The sequence below is a fragment of the Acipenser ruthenus genome, chromosome 38 (assembly GCF_902713425.1).
Source record: "Acipenser ruthenus chromosome 38, fAciRut3.2 maternal haplotype, whole genome shotgun sequence".
Taxonomy (NCBI): Eukaryota; Metazoa; Chordata; class Actinopteri; order Acipenseriformes; family Acipenseridae; genus Acipenser; species Acipenser ruthenus.
In genome coordinates, this window is record NC_081226.1 from 10,791,958 (window position 1) to 10,813,697 (window position 21,740).

General features: G+C 50.2%; 1 protein-coding gene across 4 annotated transcripts in view; it reads left to right on the top strand.

Annotated features, from left to right (window-relative positions):
• Positions 1-17,853, top strand: part of LOC117434229 (PHD finger protein 1) — a 22,510-nt gene extending 4,657 nt beyond the window's left edge. For 2 of the 4 annotated variants that reach the window (XM_059009066.1, XM_059009064.1), the window contains 12 exons: positions 1,797-1,892; positions 2,332-2,426; positions 4,078-4,226; positions 5,063-5,158; positions 6,495-6,563; positions 6,822-6,945; positions 8,704-8,771; positions 12,117-12,269; positions 13,123-13,270; positions 13,991-14,094; positions 15,130-15,225; positions 15,389-17,853. In XM_059009066.1, coding sequence (XP_058865049.1) covers positions 1,797-1,892; positions 2,332-2,426; positions 4,078-4,226; positions 5,063-5,158; positions 6,495-6,563; positions 6,822-6,945; positions 8,704-8,771; positions 12,117-12,269; positions 13,123-13,270; positions 13,991-14,094; positions 15,130-15,225; positions 15,389-15,587 — 1,397 coding nt within the window. In that variant the 3' untranslated portion in view covers positions 15,588-17,853. The remainder of the gene's footprint in view (positions 1-1,796; positions 1,893-2,331; positions 2,427-4,077; positions 4,227-5,062; positions 5,159-6,494; positions 6,564-6,821; positions 6,946-8,703; positions 8,772-12,116; positions 12,270-13,122; positions 13,271-13,990; positions 14,095-15,129; positions 15,226-15,388) is intronic. The other 2 variants (XM_059009065.1, XM_059009067.1) reach the window with 2 other exon arrangements.
• Positions 17,854-21,740: the final 3,887 nt, after the last annotated feature.

The following is a 21,740-nucleotide window of genomic DNA, read 5'->3' on the forward strand; positions in this document are numbered from 1 at the left end:
GGGAGAGTGGAGCTGAGCATGCTGCTCTGAGCTGCTGAGAGGGAGAGTGGAGCTGAGCATGCTGCTCTGAGCTGCTGAGAGGGAGTGGAGCTGAGCATGCTGCTCTGAGCTGCTGAGAGGGAGTGGAGCTGAGCATGCTGCTCTGAGCTGCTGAGGGGGAGAGTGGAGCTGAGCATGCTGCTCTGAGCTGCTGAGAGGGAGTGGAGCTGAGCATGCTGCTCTGAGCTGCTGAGAGGGAGTGGAGCTGAGCATGCTGCTCTGAGCTGCTGAGAGGGAGAGTGGAGCTGAGCATGCTGCTCTGAGCTGCTGAGAGGGAGTGGAGCTGAGCATGCTGCTCTGAGCTGCTGAGAGAGAGAGTGGAACTGAGCATGCTGCTCTGAGCTGCTGAGAGGGAGTGGAGCTGAGCATGCTGCTCTGAGCTGCTGAGAGAGAGAGAGGAGCTGAGCATGCTGCTCTGAGCTGCTGAGAGGGAGTGGAACTGAGCATGCTGCTCTGAGCTGCTGAGAGGGAGTGAAACTGAGCATGCTGCTCTGAGCTGCTGAGAGGGAGAGTGGAGCTGAGCATGCTGCTCTGAGCTGCTGAGGGAGAGTGGAGCTGAGCATGCTGCTCTGAGCTGCTGAGGGAGAGTGGAGCTGAGCATGCTGCTCTGAGCTGCTGAGGGAGAGTGGAGCTGAGCATGCTGCTCTGAGCTGCTGAGGGAGAGTGGAGCTGAGCATGCTGCTCTGAGCTGCTGAGAGGGAGAGTGGAGCTGAGCATGCTGCTCTGAGCTGCTGAGGGAGAGTGGAGCTGAGCATGCTGCTCTGAGCTGCTGAGGGAGAGTGGAGCTGAGCATGCTGCTCTGAGCTGCTGAGAGGGAGAGTGGAGCTGAGCATGCTGCTCTGAGCTGCTGAGAGGGAGTGAAACTGAGCATGCTGCTCTGAGCTGCTGAGAGGAGAGTGGAGCTGAGCATGCTGCTCTGAGCTGCTGAGGGAGAGTGGAGCTGAGCATGCTGCTCTGAGCTGCTGAGAGGGAGAGTGGAGCTGAGCATGCTGCTCTGAGCTGCTGAGGGGGAGAGTGGAACTGAGCATGCTGCTCTGAGCTGCTGAGGGAGAGTGGAACTGAGCATGCTGCTCTGAGCTGCTGAGGGAGAGTGGAACTGAGCATGCTGCTCTGAGCTGCTGAGGGAGAGTGGAACTGAGCATGCTGCTCTGAGCTGCTGAGGGAGAGTGGAACTGAGCATGCTGCTCTGAGCTGCTGAGGGGGGGGTGGAACTGAGCATGCTGCTCTGAGCTGTTGAGAGGGAGTGGAACTGAGCATGCTGCTCTGAGCTGCTGAGGGGGGGTGGAACTGAGCATGCTGCTCTGAGCTGTTGAGAGGGAGTGGAACTGAGCATGCTGCTCTGAGCTGCTGAGAGGGAGAGGAACTGAGCATGCTGCTCTGAGCTGCTGAGAGGGAGTGGAACTGAGCATGCTGCTCTGAGCTGTTGAGAGGGAGTGGAGCTGAGCATGCTGCTCTGAGCTGCTGAGAGGGAGTGGAACGTGTCGTGATGTGGGTTCTTTCACTGAGCTGCTCTGAGCGTCTCACTTACTCAGCGCACCCAAGGAGTACATGTGCTCTTCTCCTAAAGAGGCTGGAGAAGCACCTGTCCTGTGCTGTGCTGTGCTGTGCTGCAGTGAGTAAACAGCCCTACTCTCTCTCCAGATATGTGGATCACTTACAACTACAAACATGGGGCCCGCAGGTCAGAGCGTCGATGGGCGCCTCCCTCTTGTTTGTAGTTCTTTAGTAATGGCGCTGCCTGTGATGTGTCTCTGCAGCGGTGGCCCCCGGGATGGAGGGAGTGTGCTGCGTGTGTCAAGGAGAGGAGTGCGCAGGCAAGAGCAGGATCGTCAACTGTCACAAGTGCAGACACGGTGAGAGAGAGAGAGAGAGAGAGAGAGAGAGGGGGGTATGTATACTCAATCAAAGCTGTGAAATATCAGCTATTCCAGTAAATTAATGTACTCTCCCCTCCCCTCTATTTCTCTCTCCTCTCCCCCCACTCTCTCCCCCCTCCCCTCTCTCTCTCCCCTCTCCTCTCTCCCCTCCCCTCTCTCTCTCCACCCCTCCCCTCCCCTCTTTCTCCCCTCCCCTCTCTCCCCTCCCCTCCCCTCCCCTCCCCTCTCTCTCCCCTCCTCTCTCTCCCCTCCTCTCTCTCTCCCCTCCCCTCCCCTCCCCTCTCTCTCCCCTCCCCTCCCCTCCCCTCTCTCTCTCCCCTCCCCTCTCTCTCCCCTCTCTCCCCTCCCCCCTCTCTCCCCTCTCTCACCTCCCCTCCCCTCCCCTCTCTCTCCCCTCCCCTCCCCTCTCTCTCAGGGTATCACCCTCAGTGTCACTCTCCTCGTATTGACTCTGATCTCGATGGCTCTCCCTGGATCTGCAGACATTGTGTCTTCGCAGTGGCCACCAAGGTAACCAGTTCAACCAATACAGTTACCCAGTCCAACCGAGCCCCTCCCAGCATGACCCAGCTCCTTCCCTCTCAGTCTGACCCAGCTCTCCCAGTCTGACCCAGCTCTCCCAGCATGACCCAGCTCCTTCCCTCCCAGTCTGACCCAGCTCTCCCAGTCTGACCCAGCTCTCCCAGCATGACCCAGCTCCTTCCCTCCCAGTCTGACCCAGCTGCCACTATATTTCTTTAACACCCATAGGGGGCACTGTGACTCCTCTGTATCACAATATGAAAAGTGTGACTGCTTGTGTAATCAATCTGTGTAGTAACTGTGATTGTGTGTGTGTAGTAATTTTGTGCGTGTGTCTGTGTGTGTGTGTCTCAGTGTGTTTATGTGTGTGTGTGAGTGTGTGTCTGTCATGTGTGTGTGAGCGACTCAGTGTGTGTGTCTCAGTGTGTGTGTGTCTCGGTGTGTGTGTTTGTGTCTCAGTGTGTGTGTGTCAGTGTGTGTGTGTTTTTCAGTGTGTGTGTGTCTCGGTATGTGTGTGTGTCAGTGTGTGTGTGTCAGTGTGTGTGTGTGTGTCAATGTGTGTCAGTGTGTGTGTGTGTGTCAATGTGTTTGTGTCTGAGTGTGTGTGTGTGTGTGTGTCAATGTGTGTCAGTGTGTGTGTCTGTGTCAATGTGTTTGTGTGTGTGAGTGTCAGTGTGTGTGTCAGTTTGTGTGTGTGTGAGAGTGTGTATGTGTGTGAGTGTGTTTGTATGCATGTGTGCTTGTGTGCGTGCGTGTGCGTGTACGTGTGTGTATCAGTGTGTGTGTGTGTGTCAGTGTGTGTGTGTGTGTTTGTCAGTGGGGGTGTGTGGGTATGTGTGTGTGTGTGTCAGTGTGTGTGTGTGTGTGTGTGTGTGTGAGTGTGTGTGTGTGTCAGTGTGTGTGCGTGTGTGTGTTTGTGTCAGTGTGTGTGTGGGTGTGTGTCAGTGTGTGTGTGTGGGTGTGTGTCAGTGTGTGTCAGTGTGTGTGTGTGTGTGTGTGTGTGTCAGTGTGTGTGCGTGTGTGTGTGTGTGTCAGTGTGTGTGCGTGTGTGTGTGTGTGTGTCAGTGTGTGTGTGTCTGTGTGTGTGTTTGTGTGTGTGTTTGTGTGTGTGTGTGTGTCAGTGTGTGTGTGTGTGTCTCTGTGTGTGTGTGTGTGTGTGTTTGTGTGTGTGTGTTTGTGTCAGTGTGTGTGTGGATGTGTGTCAGTGTGTGTGTGTGGGTGTGTGTCAGTGTGTGTCAGTGTGTGTGTGTGTGTGTGTGTCAGTGTGTGTGTGTGTGTGTGTGTGAGTGTTTGTGTGTGTGTCAGTGTGTGTGCGTGTGTGTGTGTGTGTCAGTGTGTGTGCGTGTGTGTGTGTGTGTGTCAGTGTGTGTGTGTGTGTCAGTGTGTGTGTGTGTCAGCGTGTGTGTGTGTCTGTGTGTGTGTGTGTCAGTGTGTGTGTGTGTGTGTCAGTGTGTGTGTGTGTGTGTTTGTGTGTGTGTGTGTGTGTTTGTGTGTGTGTGTGTGTGTCAGTGTGTGTGTGTGTGTGTGTCTCTGTGTGTGTGTGTGTGTGTGTGTGTTTGTGTGTGTGTGTGTGTGTCAGTGTGTGTGTGTGTGTGGGGGGGTGTTTGTAATAATTCCTGGTTGAAATTTCTCCTCACAGAGGGGGGGCGCTATGAAGAAGGGTCGCTTTGCTCGCCTCATGCAAGCTATGAAGCTGCTTCTGCCCTATCAGCTGGCAGCTCTGGACTGGGACCCCCAGCACCTGACCAATCAGCAGCAGTGTTACTGTTACTGTGCCGGCCCTGGGGAGTAAGTAAACACCCTCCCCCTTACCCACTGTACCCCCTGTACCCTCCCCCTTACCCCTTCCCATCTCCTCTCCCCTCTCCTCTCCCCTCTCTCCTCTCTCCTCTCTCCCCTCTCCTCTCTCCTCTCTCCTCTTCCCCTCTCCTCTCCCCTCTCTCCCCTCCCCTCTCTCCTCTCCTCTCTCCTCTCTCCCCTCTCCTGTCTCCCCTCTCTCCTCTCTCCCCTCTCCTCTCTCCCCTCCCATCTCTCCTCTCTCCCCTCTCTCCTCTCTCCTCTCCCCTCTCCTCTCTCCCCTCCCCTCTCCTCTCCTCTCTCCTCTCTCCCCTCTCCTGTCTCCCCTCTCTCCCCTCTCCTCTCTCCTCTCTCCTCTCTCCTCTCTCCTCTCCTCTCCCCACCTATCTCCCCTCTCCTCTCTCCCCTCTTCCTCTCTCATTTCTATCTCTCACTCTCATTTCTATCACTCTTATCTTTATCTCCTCTCTCCTCTCTCCTCTCCTCTCTCCCCTCTCTCCCCTCCTCTCTCTTCTCCCTTCTCTCCTTTCACTCTCCTCTCCTCTCTCCTCTCTCCTCTCTCCTCTCTCCCCTCTCCTCTCTCCTCTCTCCTCACTCCTCTCTCCCCTCTCCTCACTCCTCTCTCCCCTCTCCTCTCTCCTCTGTCCTCTCTCCTCTCCTCTCCCCACCTATCTCCCCTCTCCTCTCTCCCCTCTTCCTCTCATTTCTATCTCTCACTCTCTCATTTCTATCACTCTTATCTTTCTCTCCTCTCTCTCCTCTCCTCTCTCCTCTCTCCTCTCTCCCCTCTTCCTCTCTCCTCTCTCTCTCTCTCTCTCTCTCTCCAGGTGGAATCTCAAGATGCTGCAGTGCTGTTGTTGTGGTCAGTGGTTTCATGAGGCCTGCACTCAGTGTCTGACCAAACCACTTCTGTATGGAGACAGGTGAGACCGCAGCTCATCTCACACACTCACTCTCACTCTCACACTCTCTCACACTCTCACTCTCACACTCACTCACCCTCACATTCACTCACACTCTCTCTCACTCTCACTATCTCACACCCACTCTCACTCACTCTCACACTCCTTGTTGAATGGAGACAGGTGAGACCGCAGCTCATCTCACACACTCACTCTCACACTCACTCGCACCCTCTCTCACTCTCACTCCCACACTCTGTCACTCTCACACTCACTCTCACTCACTCTCACACTCACTCTGACACTTCTTGCTGTATGGAGACAGGTGAGACCGCAGCTCATCTCACACACTCACACTCACTCTCACACTCACTCTCACACTCTCACACTCACTCACACACTCTTTGCTGTATGGAGACAGGTGCTGCTCTCACAGTCAGTGTCTGTTTCATTACTACAGTGTCACAGTGACTGGTTTCATTACAACAACAGACAGACACACAGACAGACACACAGACACACAAACAGACAGACAGACACACAGACACAGACACACAGACAGACAGACAGACACACAAACAGACATACACACAGACAGACAGACACACAGACACACACACACACAGACACACACAGACAGACATACACACAGACAGACATACACACAGACACACATACAGACATACAGACACACAAACAGACACACAGACAGACACACAAACAGACATACACACAGACAGACAGACACACAGACACAGACAGACACACAGACACACACACACACAGACACACACAGACAGACATACACACAGACAGACAGACACACAGATACACATACAGACATACAGACACACAAACAGACACACAGACAGACACACAGACACACAAACAGACATACACACAGACACAGACACAGACAGACACACAGACACACACACACACAGACACACACACAGACAGACATACACACAGACAGACAGACACACAGACACCGACAGACAGACACGCAGACAGACAAACACGCAGACAGACACACAGACAGACACACACAGACAGACAGACAGACAGACAGAACCCCACAATCCTGTTCAGTTTGATACTTCAATATAATTCCTTCTTGGTGTCTGTGTTAGTTCACTGCATTCTTACATACTGTAGTCTAGTGTGATAAAGCTGCAGACAGACTGACAGACAGACAGTGAGGGAGAGATTGATCAGTTTCACAGCAGAAAATGCAGAGAATGTAGCACATGTACGAAGCCTGTGTGTGTGTGTGTGTGTGTGTGTGTGTGTGTGTGTGTGTGTGTGTGCGTGTGTGTGTGTTTGAATCAGCTCTGTGCTCTCTCTCTGTACCCAGGTTCTACCAGTTTGAGTGCTCAGTCTGCACGCGAGGACCAGAAACCATTAAGAGACTGGCCATGAGCTGGTAAATATCAACACACCACTGGGAGGATTGGCAGAGAGGGAGGGGGGCTGGCTCTAGTGGTCAGAGCTGAGAAGGGACTGGGAGGGAGGGAGGGAAGGAGGGAGGGAGGCAGTGTGTCTGTAGCAGTTAGAGCTGAGAAGGGACTGGGAGGGAGGGAGGGAGGCAGTGTGGCTCTAATGGTTAGAGCTGAGGAGGGACTGGGAGGGAGGGAGATTTCATTCCCCTCTCCTCTCCTCTCCTCTCCTCTCCTCTCTGCAGGGTAGAGATCGCTCATCTGGTTCTGTACCACCTCAGTCTTTGCTGCAAGAAGAAATATTTTGATTTCGACCGAGAGATCCTCTCCTTCGTCAACGAAAACTGGGATTCACTGATGCTGGGATCTGTGCGTACTGACGTGTGTGTGTCTGTGTGTCTCTGTTTGTGCCTGTGTGTCTGTGTCTGTGTCCTTGTGTGTGTGTCTGTGTGTCTGTGTCTGTGTCTGTGTCCGTGTGTGTGTGTCTGTGTGTCTGTGTCTGTGTCTGTGTCCGTGTGTGTGTGTCTGTGTGTCTCTGTTTGTGCCTGTGTGTCTGTGTCTGTGTCCGTGTGTGTGTCTGTGTGTCTGTGTCTGTGTCCGTGTGTGTGTGTCTGTGTGTCTGTGTCTGTGTCCATGTGTGTGTGTCTGTGTCTGTGTCCATGTGTGTGTGTCTGTGTCTGTGTCCGTGTGTGTGTGTCTGTCTCATAGCCTTCATAACTTTGAGATTTCATACTCTCTCTTATCTCTTATATATATATCAAAAATAAATAACACAGTGGCTACAAGTAATGCATTTCCTCTCCTCCCAAGTTGTGCTCCTCATGCAGAGTGTCACTGCGCGCCCCTTTGGTTGTGGCAGGCAGTTCCGTATTGGGCAGCCAGGGGGGCTGTGTGTCCCTCCCTCAGGGGAGCTGTGTGTCCCTCCCCCAGGGGGGCTGTGTGTCCCTCCCCCAGGAGCACAGACAGGGGGGCTGTGTGTCCCTCCCTCAGGGGGACTGTGTGTGTCCCTCCCCCAGGGGGGCTGTGTGTCCCTCCCCCAGGAGCACAGACAGGGGGGCTGTGTGTCCCTCCCCCAGGAGCACAGACAGGGGGGCTGTGTGTCCCTCCCCCAGGAGTACAGACAGGGGGGCTGTGTGTCCCTCCCCCAGGAGCACAGACAGGGGGCTGTGTGTCCCTCCCTCAGGGGGGCTGTGTGTGTCCCTCCCCCAGGGGTGCTGTGTGTCCCTCCCCCAGGAGCACAGACAGGGGGGCTGTGTGTACCTCCCCCAGGAGTACAGACAGTTTTTCTGGGTCTGCCATGTTTGGACAAAGTGGCTGGGCATTTTCTATTTTCTTAAAGAACGCTTGCCTTGCTTGGTTGTATTTCTCACAGTGTAGGAGTCTCGTTTGGGTGTTTGTCCCATTTAGTGTAGTCTTGTTGACTGAGTGGACCCCTCACCTCACTACCACACAGCACAATGGGCTGGATGACACTGTCAATTCATTTTAGCCAGATTTTGACAGGTATATTGATTTTATAGAATCTTCTTTTGATGGCATAGAAAGCTCTTCTGGCTTTTTCCATTAGTGCATTCACTGCCAGGTTAAAGCTCCCTGACGAGCTGATAGTCAGGCCCAGGTCAGTGTAGTTTCAGCATCGTTGCTAACTCATTGATGGAAATATTGAACAGTGTTGGACTCCCCTGAGTGAAGAAATCTGTCCTTTTGTTGTCAATTTTGACTGCACATTTGTTTTCTGTGTACATTGATTTTATTATATCATAGACTTTACCCCCTACACCACTTTGAAGAATTCTATAATATAAACCCTCATGCCAAATGGAATCAAATGCTTTTTTTAAAGTCAATTAGGGTGTGTAGGGTGTAAATATGGTAGGAAGCCAATTTGACTCTTACTCAAGACACTGTGTTCGGTAAGGAAGGCTATTATGCTGGCATTGATTATACTACAGAATACCTTCCCCAGGTTACTGCTCACACAGATGCCTCGGTAGTTGTTGGGGTCGAAGTTGTCTCCACTCTTGTGAATTGGGGATATAAGCCCTTGGTTCCAGATGTCAGGGAAGTAACCAGTACTTTCTACCATATTGAATAATTTAAGCATCTCTCTCTCTCGTTCTCTCTCAGCTGGCAGACACCCCCAAATCAGAGCGCTGTGAGCATCTCCTGTCTGCCCTCAACAACCAGAGAGACAGGTGAGCCCCCAACCCTAACCCTAACCCTCTCCACCCTCAACAACCAGAGAGACAGATGAGCCCCTAACCCTAACCCTCTCCACCCTCAACAACCAGAGAGACAGATGAGCCCCTAACCCTAACCCTCTCCACCCTCAACTCCCAGAGAGACAGGTGAGCCCCCAACCCTAACCCTAACCCTCTCCACCCTCAACAACCAGAGAGACAGATGAGCCCCTAACCCTAACCCTCTCCACCCTCAACTCCCAGAGAGACAGGTGAGCCCCCAACCCTAACCCTAACCCTCTCCACCCTCAACTCCCAGAGAGACAGGTGAGCTCCTAACCCTAACCCTAACCCTCTCCACCCTCAACTCCCAGAGAGACAGGTGAGCCCCCAACCCTAACCCTAACCCTCTCCACCCTCAACTCCCAGAGAGAAAGGTGAGCTCCTAACCCTAACCCTAACCCTCTCCACCCTCAACTCCCAGAGAGACAGGTGAGCTCCTAACCCTAACCCTAACCCTCTCCACCCTCAACTCCCAGAGAGACAGGTGAGCTCCTAACCCTAACCCTAACCCTCTCCACCCTCAACTCCCAGAGAGACAGGTGAGCTCCTAACCCTAACCCTAACCTTCTCCACCCTCAACTCCCAGAGAGACAGGTGAGCTCCTAACCCTAACCCTAACCCTCTCCACCCTCAACTCCCAGAGAGACAGGTGAGCTCCTAACCCTAACCCTAACCCTCTCCACCCTCAACTCCCAGAGAGACAGGTGAGCCCCTAACCCTAACCCTAACCCTCTCCACCCTCAACTCCCAGAGAGACAGGTGAGCTCCTAACCCTAACCCTAACCCTCTCCACCCTCAACTCCCAGAGAGACAGGTGAGCTCCTAACCCTAACCCTAACCCTCTCCACCCTCAACTCCCAGAGAGACAGGTGAGCTCCTAACCCTAACCCTAACCCTCTCCACCCTCAACTCCCAGAGAGACAGGTGAGCCCCCAACCCTAACCCTAACCCTCTCCACCCTCAACAACCAGAGAGACAGGTGAGCCCCCAACCCTAACCCTAACCCTCTCCACCCTCAACAACCAGAGAGACAGGTGAGCCCCCAACCCTAACCCTAACCCTCTCCACCCTCAACAACCAGAGAGACAGGTGAGCCCCCAACCCTAACCCTAACCCTCTCCACCCTCAACAACCAGAGAGACAGGTGAGCCCCCAACCCTAACCCTAACCCTCTCCACCCTCAACTCCCAGAGAGACAGGTGAGCTCCTAACCCTAACCCTAACCCTCTCCACCCTCAACTCCCAGAGAGACAGGTGAGCCCCCAACCCTAACCCTAACCCTCTCCACCCTCAACTCCCAGAGAGACAGATGAGCTCCTCTTCCCCTGTATAACTCCTTGTGTAGGACCCTGTTTACTCGCTCCTCTACTCCTGTATAACTCCTTGTGTAGGACCCTGTTTACTCGCTCCTCTACTCCTGTATAACTCCTTGTGTAGGACCCTGTTTACTCGCTCCTCTACTCCTGTATAACTCCTTGTGTAGGACCCTGTTTACTCGCTCCTCTACTCCTGTATAACTCCTTGTGTAGGACCCTGTTTACTCGCTCCTCTACTCCTGTATAACTCCTTGTGTAGGACCCTGTTTACTCGCTCCTCTACTCCTGTATAACTCCTTGTGTAGGACCCTGTTTACTCGCTCCTCTACTCCTGTATAACTCCTTGTGTAGGACCCTGTTTACTCGCTCCTCTACTCCTGTATAACTCCTTGTGTAGGACCCTGTTTACTCGCTCCTCTACTCCTGTATAACTCCTTGTGTAGGACCCTGTTTACTCGCTCCTCTACTCCTGTATAACTCCTTGTGTAGGACCCTGTTTACTCGCTCCTCTACTCCTGTATAACTCCTTGTGTAGGACCCTGTTTACTCGCTCCTCTCCCCCTGTATAACTCCTTGTGTAGGACCCTGTTTACTCGCTCCTCTACTCCTGTATAACTCCTTGTGTAGGACCCTGTTTACTCGCTCCTCTACTCCTGTATAACTCCTTGTGTAGGACCCTGTTTACTCGCTCCTCTACTCCTGTATAACTCCTTGTGTAGGACCCTGTTTACTCGCTCCTCTACTCCTGTATAACTCCTTGTGTAGGACCCTGTTTACTCGCTCCTCTACTCCTGTATAACTCCTTGTGTAGGACCCTGTTTACTCGCTCCTCTACTCCTGTATAACTCCTTGTGTAGGACCCTGTTTACTCGCTCCTCTACTCCTGTATAACTCCTTGTGTAGGACCCTGTTTACTCGCTCCTCTACTCCTGTATAACTCCTTGTGTAGGACCCTGTTTACTCGCTCCTCTACTCCTGTATAACTCCTTGTGTAGGACCCTGTTTACTCGCTCCTCTACTCCTGTATAACTCCTTGTGTAGGACCCTGTTTACTCGCTCCTCTACTCCTGTATAACTCCTTGTGTAGGACCCTGTTTACTCGTTCCTCTACTCCTGTGTAACTCCTTGTGTAGGACCCTGTTTACTCGCTCCTCTACTCCTGTGTAACTCCTTGTGTAGGACCCTGTTTACTCGCTCCTCTACTCCTGTATAACTCCTTGTGTAGGACCCTGTTTACTCGCTCCTCTACTCCTGTATAACTCCTTGTGTAGGACCCTGTTTACTCGCTCCTCTACTCCTGTATAACTCCTTGTGTAGGACCCTGTTTACTCGCTCCTCTACTCCTGTATAACTCCTTGTGTAGGACCCTGTTTACTCGCTCCTCTACTCCTGTATAACTCCTTGTGTAGGACCCTGTTTACTCGCTCCTCTACTCCTGTATAACTCCTTGTGTAGGACCCTGTTTACTCGCTCCTCTACTCCTGTATAACTCCTTGTGTAGGACCCTGTTTACTCGCTCCTCTACTCCTGTATAACTCCTTGTGTATGACCCAGTTTACTCGCTCCTCTACTCCTGTATAACTCCTTGTGTATGACCCTGTTTACTCGCTCCTCTACTCCTGTATAACTCCTTGTGTAGGACCCTGTTTACTCGCTCCTCTACTCCTGTATAACTCCTTGTGTAGGACCCTGTTTACTTGCTCCTCTCTCCCTGTATAACTCCTTGTGTAGGACCCTGTTTACTCGCTCCTCTACTCCTGTATAACTCCTTGTGTAGGACCCTGTTTACTCGCTCCTCTACTCCTGTATAACTCCTTGTGTAGGACCCTGTTTACTCGCTCCTCTCTCCCTGTATAACTCCTTGTGTAGGACCCTGTTTACTCGCTCCTCTACTCCTGTATAACTCCTTGTGTAGGACCCTGTTTACTCGCTCCTCTACTCCTGTATAACTCCTTGTGTATGACTCTGTATTTTCCTGCAGGTTTGTTTCTGGTAAAGAGATCAAAAAGAAAAAGTGTCTCTTTGGGCTGCAGCTCCGAGCCCCGCCCCCACTGACCTCCGACCTCACACCTGTGACCCCCGACCCCCCCTGTGTGATGTCACGAGGGGGAGGGGCTTCCCATCCCAGAAGGAGGTGAGACAGAACAACTCGATTCCCAAATCTGTGCTGCCCCTCATCACAGTGTGTCTCTCTGTCCCCCTCATCACAGTGTGTCTCTCTGTCCCCCTCATCACAGTGTGTCTCTCTGCTCCCCTCATGACAGTGTGTCTCACTGTCCCCCTCATCACAGTGTGTCTCTCTGCTCCCCTCATCACAGTGTGTCTCTCTGTTCCCCTCATCACAGTGTGTCTCTCTGCTCCCCTCATCACAGTGTGTCTCTCTGCTCCCCTCATCACAGTGTGTCTCTCTGTCCCCCTCATCACAGTGTGTCTCTCTGCTCCCCTCATCACAGTGTGTCTCTCTGTCCCCCTCATCACAGTGTGTCTCTCTGTCCCCCTCATCACAGTGTGTCTCTCTGCTCCCCTCATCACAGTGTGTCTCTCTGTCCCCCTCATCACAGTGTGTCTCTCTGCTCCCCTCATCACAGTGTGTCTCTCTGCTCCCCTCATCACAGTGTGTCTCTCTGTCCCCCTCATCACAGTGTGTCTCTCTGTCCCCCTCATCACAGTGTGTCTCTCTGCTCCCCTCATCACAGTGTGTCTTTCTGTCCCCTCATCACAGTGTGTCTCTCTGCTCCCCTCATCACAGTGTGTCTCTCTGCTCCCCTCATCACAGTGTGTCTCTCTGCCCCTCATCACAGTGTGTCTCTCTGCCCCCTCATCACAGTGTGTCTCTCTGCCCCCTCATCACAGTGTGTCTCTCTGTCCCCCTCATCACAGTGTGTCTCTCTGTCCCCCTCATCACAGTGTGTCTCTCTGCCCCCTCATCACAGTGTGTCTCTCTGTCCCCCTCATCACAGTGTGTCTCTCTGCCCCTCTCATCACAGTGTGTCTCTCTCTGTCGCCCCTCCCCTCAGCCCCCTGGTGGAGCACCCACTGGGGCAGGGCAGGGACCGGCGCTCTGAACCCGAGTCTAGAACCCTTGAACTTCGGAACCGAAAAGCCAGGAGAGCATTGACCCGGGCCGTGAACCAGGTCAGTGATCTAGAACAGGGGGGTTGCTGGGATCTAGATCAGGGAGCGAGATATGTGATCTACTACAGGGAGTGGGTTCTGGGGTCTAGAACAGGGAATGTATTTGATATGGTCTTCTTATGAAAGTATTACATCTCAATGTATAACCCAGTGGTGCTCAGCAGGGGGGGAGCGCCCCCTGGAGGGCGTGTCGGGGAGGGCGCGTCAGGGTTTCAATACAGTCATTAGAGCAATACAAAGAACTTTAAAAATAACATCCCACACAAGTCTAAACGTGAATGGACTTACTAATGTTTCTCTCTCTGAGTGTGTGATGAGTGTGGATTCAAATATGAAATATGAAGCGAGTTGTTAACTGGATTTCCCTTTGCTGGCGCTGCAGATGAGCCTCGTCCTCGTCTCTGTGCTGTTAAAGTGCAGCTGGAGAAACGTGTGCTTTTAGAAGTTTGTAGAGAGTTCAGTAATATATAGCGAAGTTAACAGGAAGAGCCTTTTTGCAAACTACCAGGCAGGTGAGTTTTGATGTTTGAACACTGGAATGAATCATGGGGCTCTATGGAAGGACTGACACAGGTCAAGATGAACTGGGACTTTGGCAAATACTTCAGTGTGATTGGCTGATTTCTGATAGGGTGAGAACGCCTGGTGTAACCCATTCTAACGTATTCCTTAACTCCAGCCCCCACTCCGCACTGATTCGCTGTTCTGTTTGTCCCTCAGGACGCCGTGCCCAATCCTGTGAGCCCGAGTCAGTGTTACCAGGGTTACGGGGGTGGGGGCAGTTTATACAACTTGTGGAAGCCGGAGGAGCGTTGGGGTCAAGGGTGAGCTGACCAGGACTGACCACTGGGGGGGAGGGGGGGCAATGGGCAATAATAGAGGTGATAGACAGTGTACAGTGATAGACACACAGTGTACAGTGATAGACGCACAGTGTACAGTGATAGACGCACAGTGTACAGTGATAGACGCACAGTGTACAGTGATAGACGCACAGTGTACAGTGATAGACACACAGTGTACAGTGATAGACGCACAGTGTACAGTGATAGACGCACAGTGTACAGTGATAGACACACAGTGTACAGTGATAGACACAGTGTACAGTGATAGACACACAATGTACAGTGATAGACACACAGTGTACAGTGATAGACACACAGTGTACAGTGATAGACGCACAGTGTACAGTGATAGACACACAGTGTATAGTGATAGACGCACAGTGTACAGTGATAGACGCACAGTGTACAGTGATAGACACACAGTGTACAGTGATAGACGCACAGTGTACAGTGATAGACGCACAGTGTACAGTGATAGACGCACAGTGTACAGTGATAGACACACAGTGTACAGTGATAGACGCACAGTGTACAGTGATAGACGCACAGCGTACAGTGATAGACGCACAGCGTACAGTGATAGACGCGCAGCGTACAGTGATAGACACGCAGCGTACAGTGATAGACACACAGTGATAGACGCACAGTGTACAGTGATAGACGCACAGTGTACAGTGATAGACGCACAGTGTACAGTGATAGACGCACAGTGTACAGTGATAGACGCACAGTGTACAGTGATAGACGCACAGTGTACAGTGATAGACACACAGTGTATAGTGATAGACGCACAGTGTACAGTGATAGACGCACAGTGTATAGTGATGGCTGTTTAACTCTCTGGCTCTGTCTCTGTCTGTCGCTGTCTCTCTGTCTCTCTATCTCTGTCTCTCTCTGTCTGTCTCTCTATCTCTGTCTGTCTCTCTGTCTATCTCTGTCTCTCTCTCTCTCTCCCTCTATCTCTGTCTCTCTGTCTCTCTGTCTCTCTCTCTCTATCTCTGTCTCTCTCTGCAGCTCTCCCCCTAAGAAGATGTTTGCCTCGTTCCACCCCTCAGCCAGCACAGTCTCCCAGTTCAGCTGCCCTTCTCCCAGTTCAAAGTACCAGTACAGGTCTGTCTTCCAGTCGTTTCCCCCATTTAGTATTTCATTAAAAAAAAACGAACTATTTTGTGTAAGTCAGATATAGCCCAGTGAAGAGCTATTCAGAGCAGCCCTGGGATACTGCCTGACCCTGACCCTCTCTCTCTCTCTCTCTCTGTCTCTGTCTCCTCAGTGCTGAAGACAGCCTGTACCGCCACAAACAGGAAGCCTCCAGCGGCCATGACCTCACTTCCTGCCCCTGCAGCTGCCCCCCCAGCCCTGCCTCTGGCGAGGGGGGGGCGAGGGAGGCGGTGCGGGTCCTGGCGCGCCGGGTCACTGTGGACGGGACGGTGCAGTACCTGGTCGAGTGGGGCAACATCAACGTCTTCTGAGGGTCCCACCCTGCATCAAACACCTGAGGGGTTCAGTAACACATCGCTCTGAGAAACCCCTCCTTCTGAGGGTCCCACCCTGCATCAAACACCCGAGGGGTTCAGTAACACATCGCTCTGAGAAACCCCTCCTTCTGAGGGTCCCACCCTGCATCAAACACCCGAGGGGTTCAGTAACACATCGCTCTGAGAAACCCCTCCTTCTGAGGGTCCCACACCGCATCAAACACCTGAGGGGTTCAGTAACACATCGCTCTGAGAAACCCCTCCTTCTGAGGGTCCCACCCTGCATCAAACACCTGAGGGGTTCAATAACACATCACTCTGAGAAACCCCTCCTTCTGAGGGTCCCACCCTGCATCAAACACCTGAGGGGTTCAATAACACATCGCTCTGAGAAACCCCTCCTTCTGAGGGTCCCACACTGCATCAAACACCTGAGGGGTTCAGTAACACATCGCTCTGAGAAACCCCTCCTTCTGAGGGTCCCACCCTGCATCAAACACCTGAGGGGTTCAGTAACACATCGCTCTGAGAAACCCCTCCTTCTGAGGGTCCCACCCTGCATCAAACACCTGAGGGGTTCAGTAACACATCGCTCTGAGAAACCCCTCTTCCTCTTGCAGCTTCACTCCTCATCCTGGGGGGCAGGGGGGGTTAAAGCCCCCCTTCGGCCTCAATAGAGCTCCCAAGCTCTTCTCAGTAACCCTTAACCTGCCCGTCTCACTTCACGTTGCCCCCTAGTGGATTTAAGAAACACCGTGTTTGCTCTGAGTGGTATTCCTTACTGCTGTATTTCTTTCATCCACTAGGGGGAAGAGTGTCGTAGGGGGCAGGTTCATGGTTGCACTCCACAGGGAGGCTTTTTAAAAAAGGCCCCAGGATGTGACGAGGGAAACGGTGAATCTAAACAGGAAGTGATGTAAGTGTGGTATTTCAGCCCACTTTCCTCTGACATCAGCACTGACAACAGCGTCACCTACAGGAGTGCTGACCAGCTTTACAACCCATTCTCTTACCTCCTATTATCTTTATAAACATCCTCACTGGCTGTCTCTTTACAGCAGTGCTGACTGTCTTTACAACCCATTCTCTTACCTCCTATTATCTTTGCTCCTGTGTCTCTGTCCTGTTTCCTCACTCAGTTTCGTTGCTGTAGTTCTTCCAGGTTTCAGTCTCCAGGCTGGTTCATTGAGGAGGGATGCGGTCGTACTGTCTGGAGCATTTCCAGTGCTAGTATTATGTTCATATTTAGACTTCTTCTTCGCTGTACAGTACTTTGTATTTGTCCAATGTTGGGTATGTTTTGTATATTTTTTGTTTAGTATTGTTTGAAACATTTGAAAACGATGTTACAGAAACTGTGCATAATGTTGGATTAGCTTCCGCAGGTGAATGTATCATTTACAGCCTTAAAAAAGAGATCTCCTCCTCTCTCCCCCTCCCCTCCCCCTGTCCTTCCCCCTCTCTCCTCCATCTCTCCCCCTCCCCACTCCTCCCCTCCTTCTCTCCCCCTCCCCTCCCCTGTCCCTCCCCCTCTCTCCTTCATCTCTCCCCCTCCCCACTCCTCCCCTCCTTCTCTCCCCCTCCCCTCCTCTCCCCATCCCTCTCCCTCTCTCCTCCCCCCCTCTCCCCCTCTCCCGCTCCCTCCTGTCCTCTCTCAGTGTGCACTGGCACAGTCTCTCCCATAGAGGGCAGTATTTGGACTATTTTGCTAAACTAGTTTGCCTCTTACTCTCCACACTCAGTATTTTGGTTGGACAGTATATTTAGAAAAATGTTTTTGTGTCTGATCAATACAAAGATTTTATATTTCAAATAAATTGACAGCCTAAATATGGAATTACCTTGTCAAAGAAAATAGCAAAAATAAACATTCCTACCTATAGCAGCTATAGGGGATTGCTGACTATAGCAGCTAGACTAGAGCACAGTGTTTGATTGACTGTAGCAGCTAGACTAGAGCACAGTGTTTAATTGACTATAGCAGCTAGACTAGAGCACAGTGTTTAATTGACTATAGCAGCTAGACTAGAGCACAGTGTTTGCGGTTGCTATAGCAGCTATGCCCCCAGTATTATGGTATGTCCTGGGTGATTTCCTGTCTGATTTCGGCTGTCAATGTGTAACATACAGAGCTGATTTTATTGAAATGTATATTTTTTGGTTTCAGAGCAAGCATGATGTGTGGTGACGGAACAGATCTTTCTCTGTTCAAGATGTTGTTAAACTTGTTCCTTTAGTAAAACTAAACCAGTTACCACAACACTGTGCCTGTGTGTTTACTGGAGAGAGAGAGAGAGAGAGAGAGAGAGAGAGAGAGAGAGAGAGAGAATGAATCCACACTCATCACACACTCACTGAGAGAATGAATCCACACTCATCACACACTCAGAGAGAGAGAATGAATCCACACTCATCACACACATCACACACTCAGAGAGAAAATGAATCCACACTCATCACACACTCAGAGAGAGAGAATGAATCCACACTCATCACACACTCAGAGAGAGAATGAATCCACACTCATCACACACTCAGAGAGAGAATGAATCCACACTCATCACACTCAGAGAGAGAGAATGAATCCACACTCATCACACACTGAGAGAGAATGAATCCACACTCATCACACACTCAGAGAGAGAATGAATCCACACTCATCACACACTCAGAGAGAGAGAATGAATCCACACTCCACACACATCACACACTCAGAGAGAAAATGAATCCACACTCATCACACACTCAGAGAGAGAGAATGAATCCACACTCATCACACACTCAGAGAGAGAATGAATCCACACTCATCACACACTCAGAGAGAGAATGAATCCACACTCATCACACTCAGAGAGAGAATGAATCCACACTCCACACACTCAGAGAGAGAATGAATCCACACTCATCACACACTCAGAGAGAGAATGAATCCACACTCATCACACTCAGAGAGAGAATGAATCCATGACAGACCACAGGCATTCGAAACGGGCATAATAAACAATACAACAATACAGACTGAACTTGAACTCCATGGAAACAACACGCTTTGAGGTTTAAAACAAGACCAAGCAATTCAGACAAACCTGAATGAAGCGACAAGCCCCACAGCGTCACGTCCATGGAGGAATTGAATTCACACAAACCTGAATGAAGAGACAAGCCCCACAGCGTCACGTCCATGGAGGAATTGAATTCACACAAACCTGAATGAAGAGACAAGCCCCACAGCGTCACGTCCATGGAGGAATTGAATTCATACAAACCTGAATGAAGAGACAAGCCCCACAGCGTCACGTCCATGGAGGAATTATGCACTCATTCATGGTGGGTTTTTTCATACAAATCAGAAAATAAACACCTCAATGGCAAGTCAACATGTTTTATTTTGGAGGCTTCAGAAAGCTGGCTCAGCTGGTTCGGAAGAAGAATTTGTTTTCCAAGAAGGATTTGATTCATTATTGGATTGGTAAGTATATGTTGTGACGTGGTGTACATTCCTAGCTGCTATCTGGAGGCTTTAGGACCCTGGGGTTAGAGAATGCACACTCCATCTTAGTGAAGGGGAGGGTACAAAGAGGCCATGTTGGTAAAGGCCTCGTTGTTGTAGGTATCCTTGCTTAAGGGTTTAATTGATTGGATGACTGGATAGGACCGTGTGCAATGACGTAGTGTGGCCTCTAGGGGGACAGACTGCCAGGAGGGAGGAGGGAGAAGAGACACAGCCGTGGAGATTTATAAAAATTAAAGGAACGAGCGTTTTGAACCAGAAAACAGCTTCGCTGCCTGGTCATGAGGGAGAGCTGTTCTGAATGTTTAGTTAGGCTTTTGTTTTGTGCTTAATACAGGTACCACCCTGTTTAACTGCATACTTTTGAGTTCTTATTGTACCCGTGAAAACAGTTCATTAAAGTGTCTGGCCATTCTGGTATATATATAATGTGTGTGAGAGAGAGAGAGTGGTAAATGGGGAGTGTGCCAGTCTCTCTATTGAAAGGGCCATTCCCCATGATTTATACCGCTATTGGTGTCGTGAGACGGCAATGGGGTGCAGTTACGGTGGGGAACCACTAGAGGTCATCCCTCTATTATAAATATACTTACCTGTGTTAGATGTATAAGGTCTCCAATCCAAGGAGAACAGGTGTTCTGCTTCTTGTTGATAGTTGGTAATGAGCTGAATATTTAAACCCCAGGACACAGAGGTCGAGGAAGCACAGAGGAGTCGCCACGTGGAAGCACGGATGCTGAGAATCTGTGTGTACTAAGAAAAGCGATTGTTTTGCGAAACTGTGTGTAAACCAGGCTAGCTGTCCCGCACTACTAGGGAGGGAAGACAACAGTTTAGTTAGTCCTCCTACGCGAGGGAGGATTTTGTTTTGTTTGTTCACTATGCCTGTTTTTTGTTTAATAAAACTGTGTTTTGATGCAATTGCAAACAGTGTTATTCTTTTGTCATTTCCCAAACGGACACACTATATATATATATATATACACACACACATGCACACATTTGAGTTTTTGATTAGAAACAGTGATCGCTGCGCTCATACTGAAATACTCGTGTGTGAAGTATCTACATTGCCACACAAAGAGCGGCCACTATATATCCTAATAAACACAACCTCACCCAGCCCGACACCTGCCGTACACACAGGGCATTATCAGCATGCACTACGTCATATCCCAGCAACCTCGTGCCATTCACAGATCCTTCTCAGGTGTTTCCCAACCAGCTCAGATTCAAACTGGGTGCGACTCGGATGTCAACACTCAGAGGCTCATTAAGAAAAGACACTAAACATTACGCGGAGCCATGACTGCAATTAGCGTGCACGCTCCTGCGTTCTGTATTTCCGATCGCGATTGTATTGATTATGAAGCACCCTGATTGCATTGAGCCACACTATGGGAATCCGAATCTGCATTATCAATATATAATGTATTTCAATGAGAGACCCCGCTCTGAATAATGAGATGAGCTTCATTCACACCGTGTTTACTACAAGGTGCACCTCAAAGAGAGCGATAATTAGTCTGTAGGAAACCAGGCTTTAACGACTGATAGGCGCTCTGTTTAAACCTCTTTTTCGGAGCTGAAATCTATCCGGCATCGTGGAGGCATTACTTGCATTACAGTTTAACAGGGTATATTTTAGGGCTTCTGTTTTCTGGTTTTTATTTATTATTTTGAGTTATCTTCGAGTTACATGTAAATCGTGTTTTTTTGGGAGGCTTTCGTTTTTATATACTGTGTGAATTTATTGTTTTCGGTTATTTTACAAAATGTTTGGGCGTTTTATTTTCTGTCACAAGTTATTGTATTTCTTGCTCTTATTGTATTACTTGTATTGTAACGCTTGAAATGTTTTTGCTTACGATTGTAAGTCGCCCTGGATAAGGGCGTCTGCTAAGAAATAAATAATAATAATAATAATAATAATAATAATAATAATAATAATAATAATAATAATAATAACATGTACAGTAGTAACTCGACAGCACACTTAAGCTGTCCCTTCTTTCCTTCGCTGTCTTCCACAGTGAAATCCCTCTGGTCACGGCACATTCTTCTGGGGTTTGTGTGTGGAGACATTTTTGTACATTTCGCCATAATTCTGTTTTAAATCCTCTGTATCTTAACTGTAATACATCTTGAAATCCCGCGAACAAGCCTCCATTCCTGATTGTAATCTCGTTTTAAATCTGGCAAGCGGAGTCTCCAATAGAAATGTAGGAATGTGCTGTCACTCAGAAAGTTGGGGCGGGTTTAAAGTATTCAGAACGAATCAGTGATAGAGACGATGCAGGAAGGCGGGACATTGCCCTGGATAAGGGCGTCTGCTAATAAATAAATAATAATAATAATAATATTTTTTATGGTGAAGTCAACGTGAATTGAGGAACCATTTCCAGTGTTTTTCCTTCCGTGTTTATTGGATATCCACCGATTTCATTGTTTTTTTGTATCTGGGGTGTTTTATCGTGAAAATCTGCAGCCCTAGTTATATTAAGCGTGAATAAACGTGAATTAATATTATCATTTCTACGATTTTATTTTATAGTTCATTACATTGGTACAAATAATAGACCAAACAAGGTATTCTAAGTTAAAAACAACCTCCTTCACTAGAATGTCTAACTCCT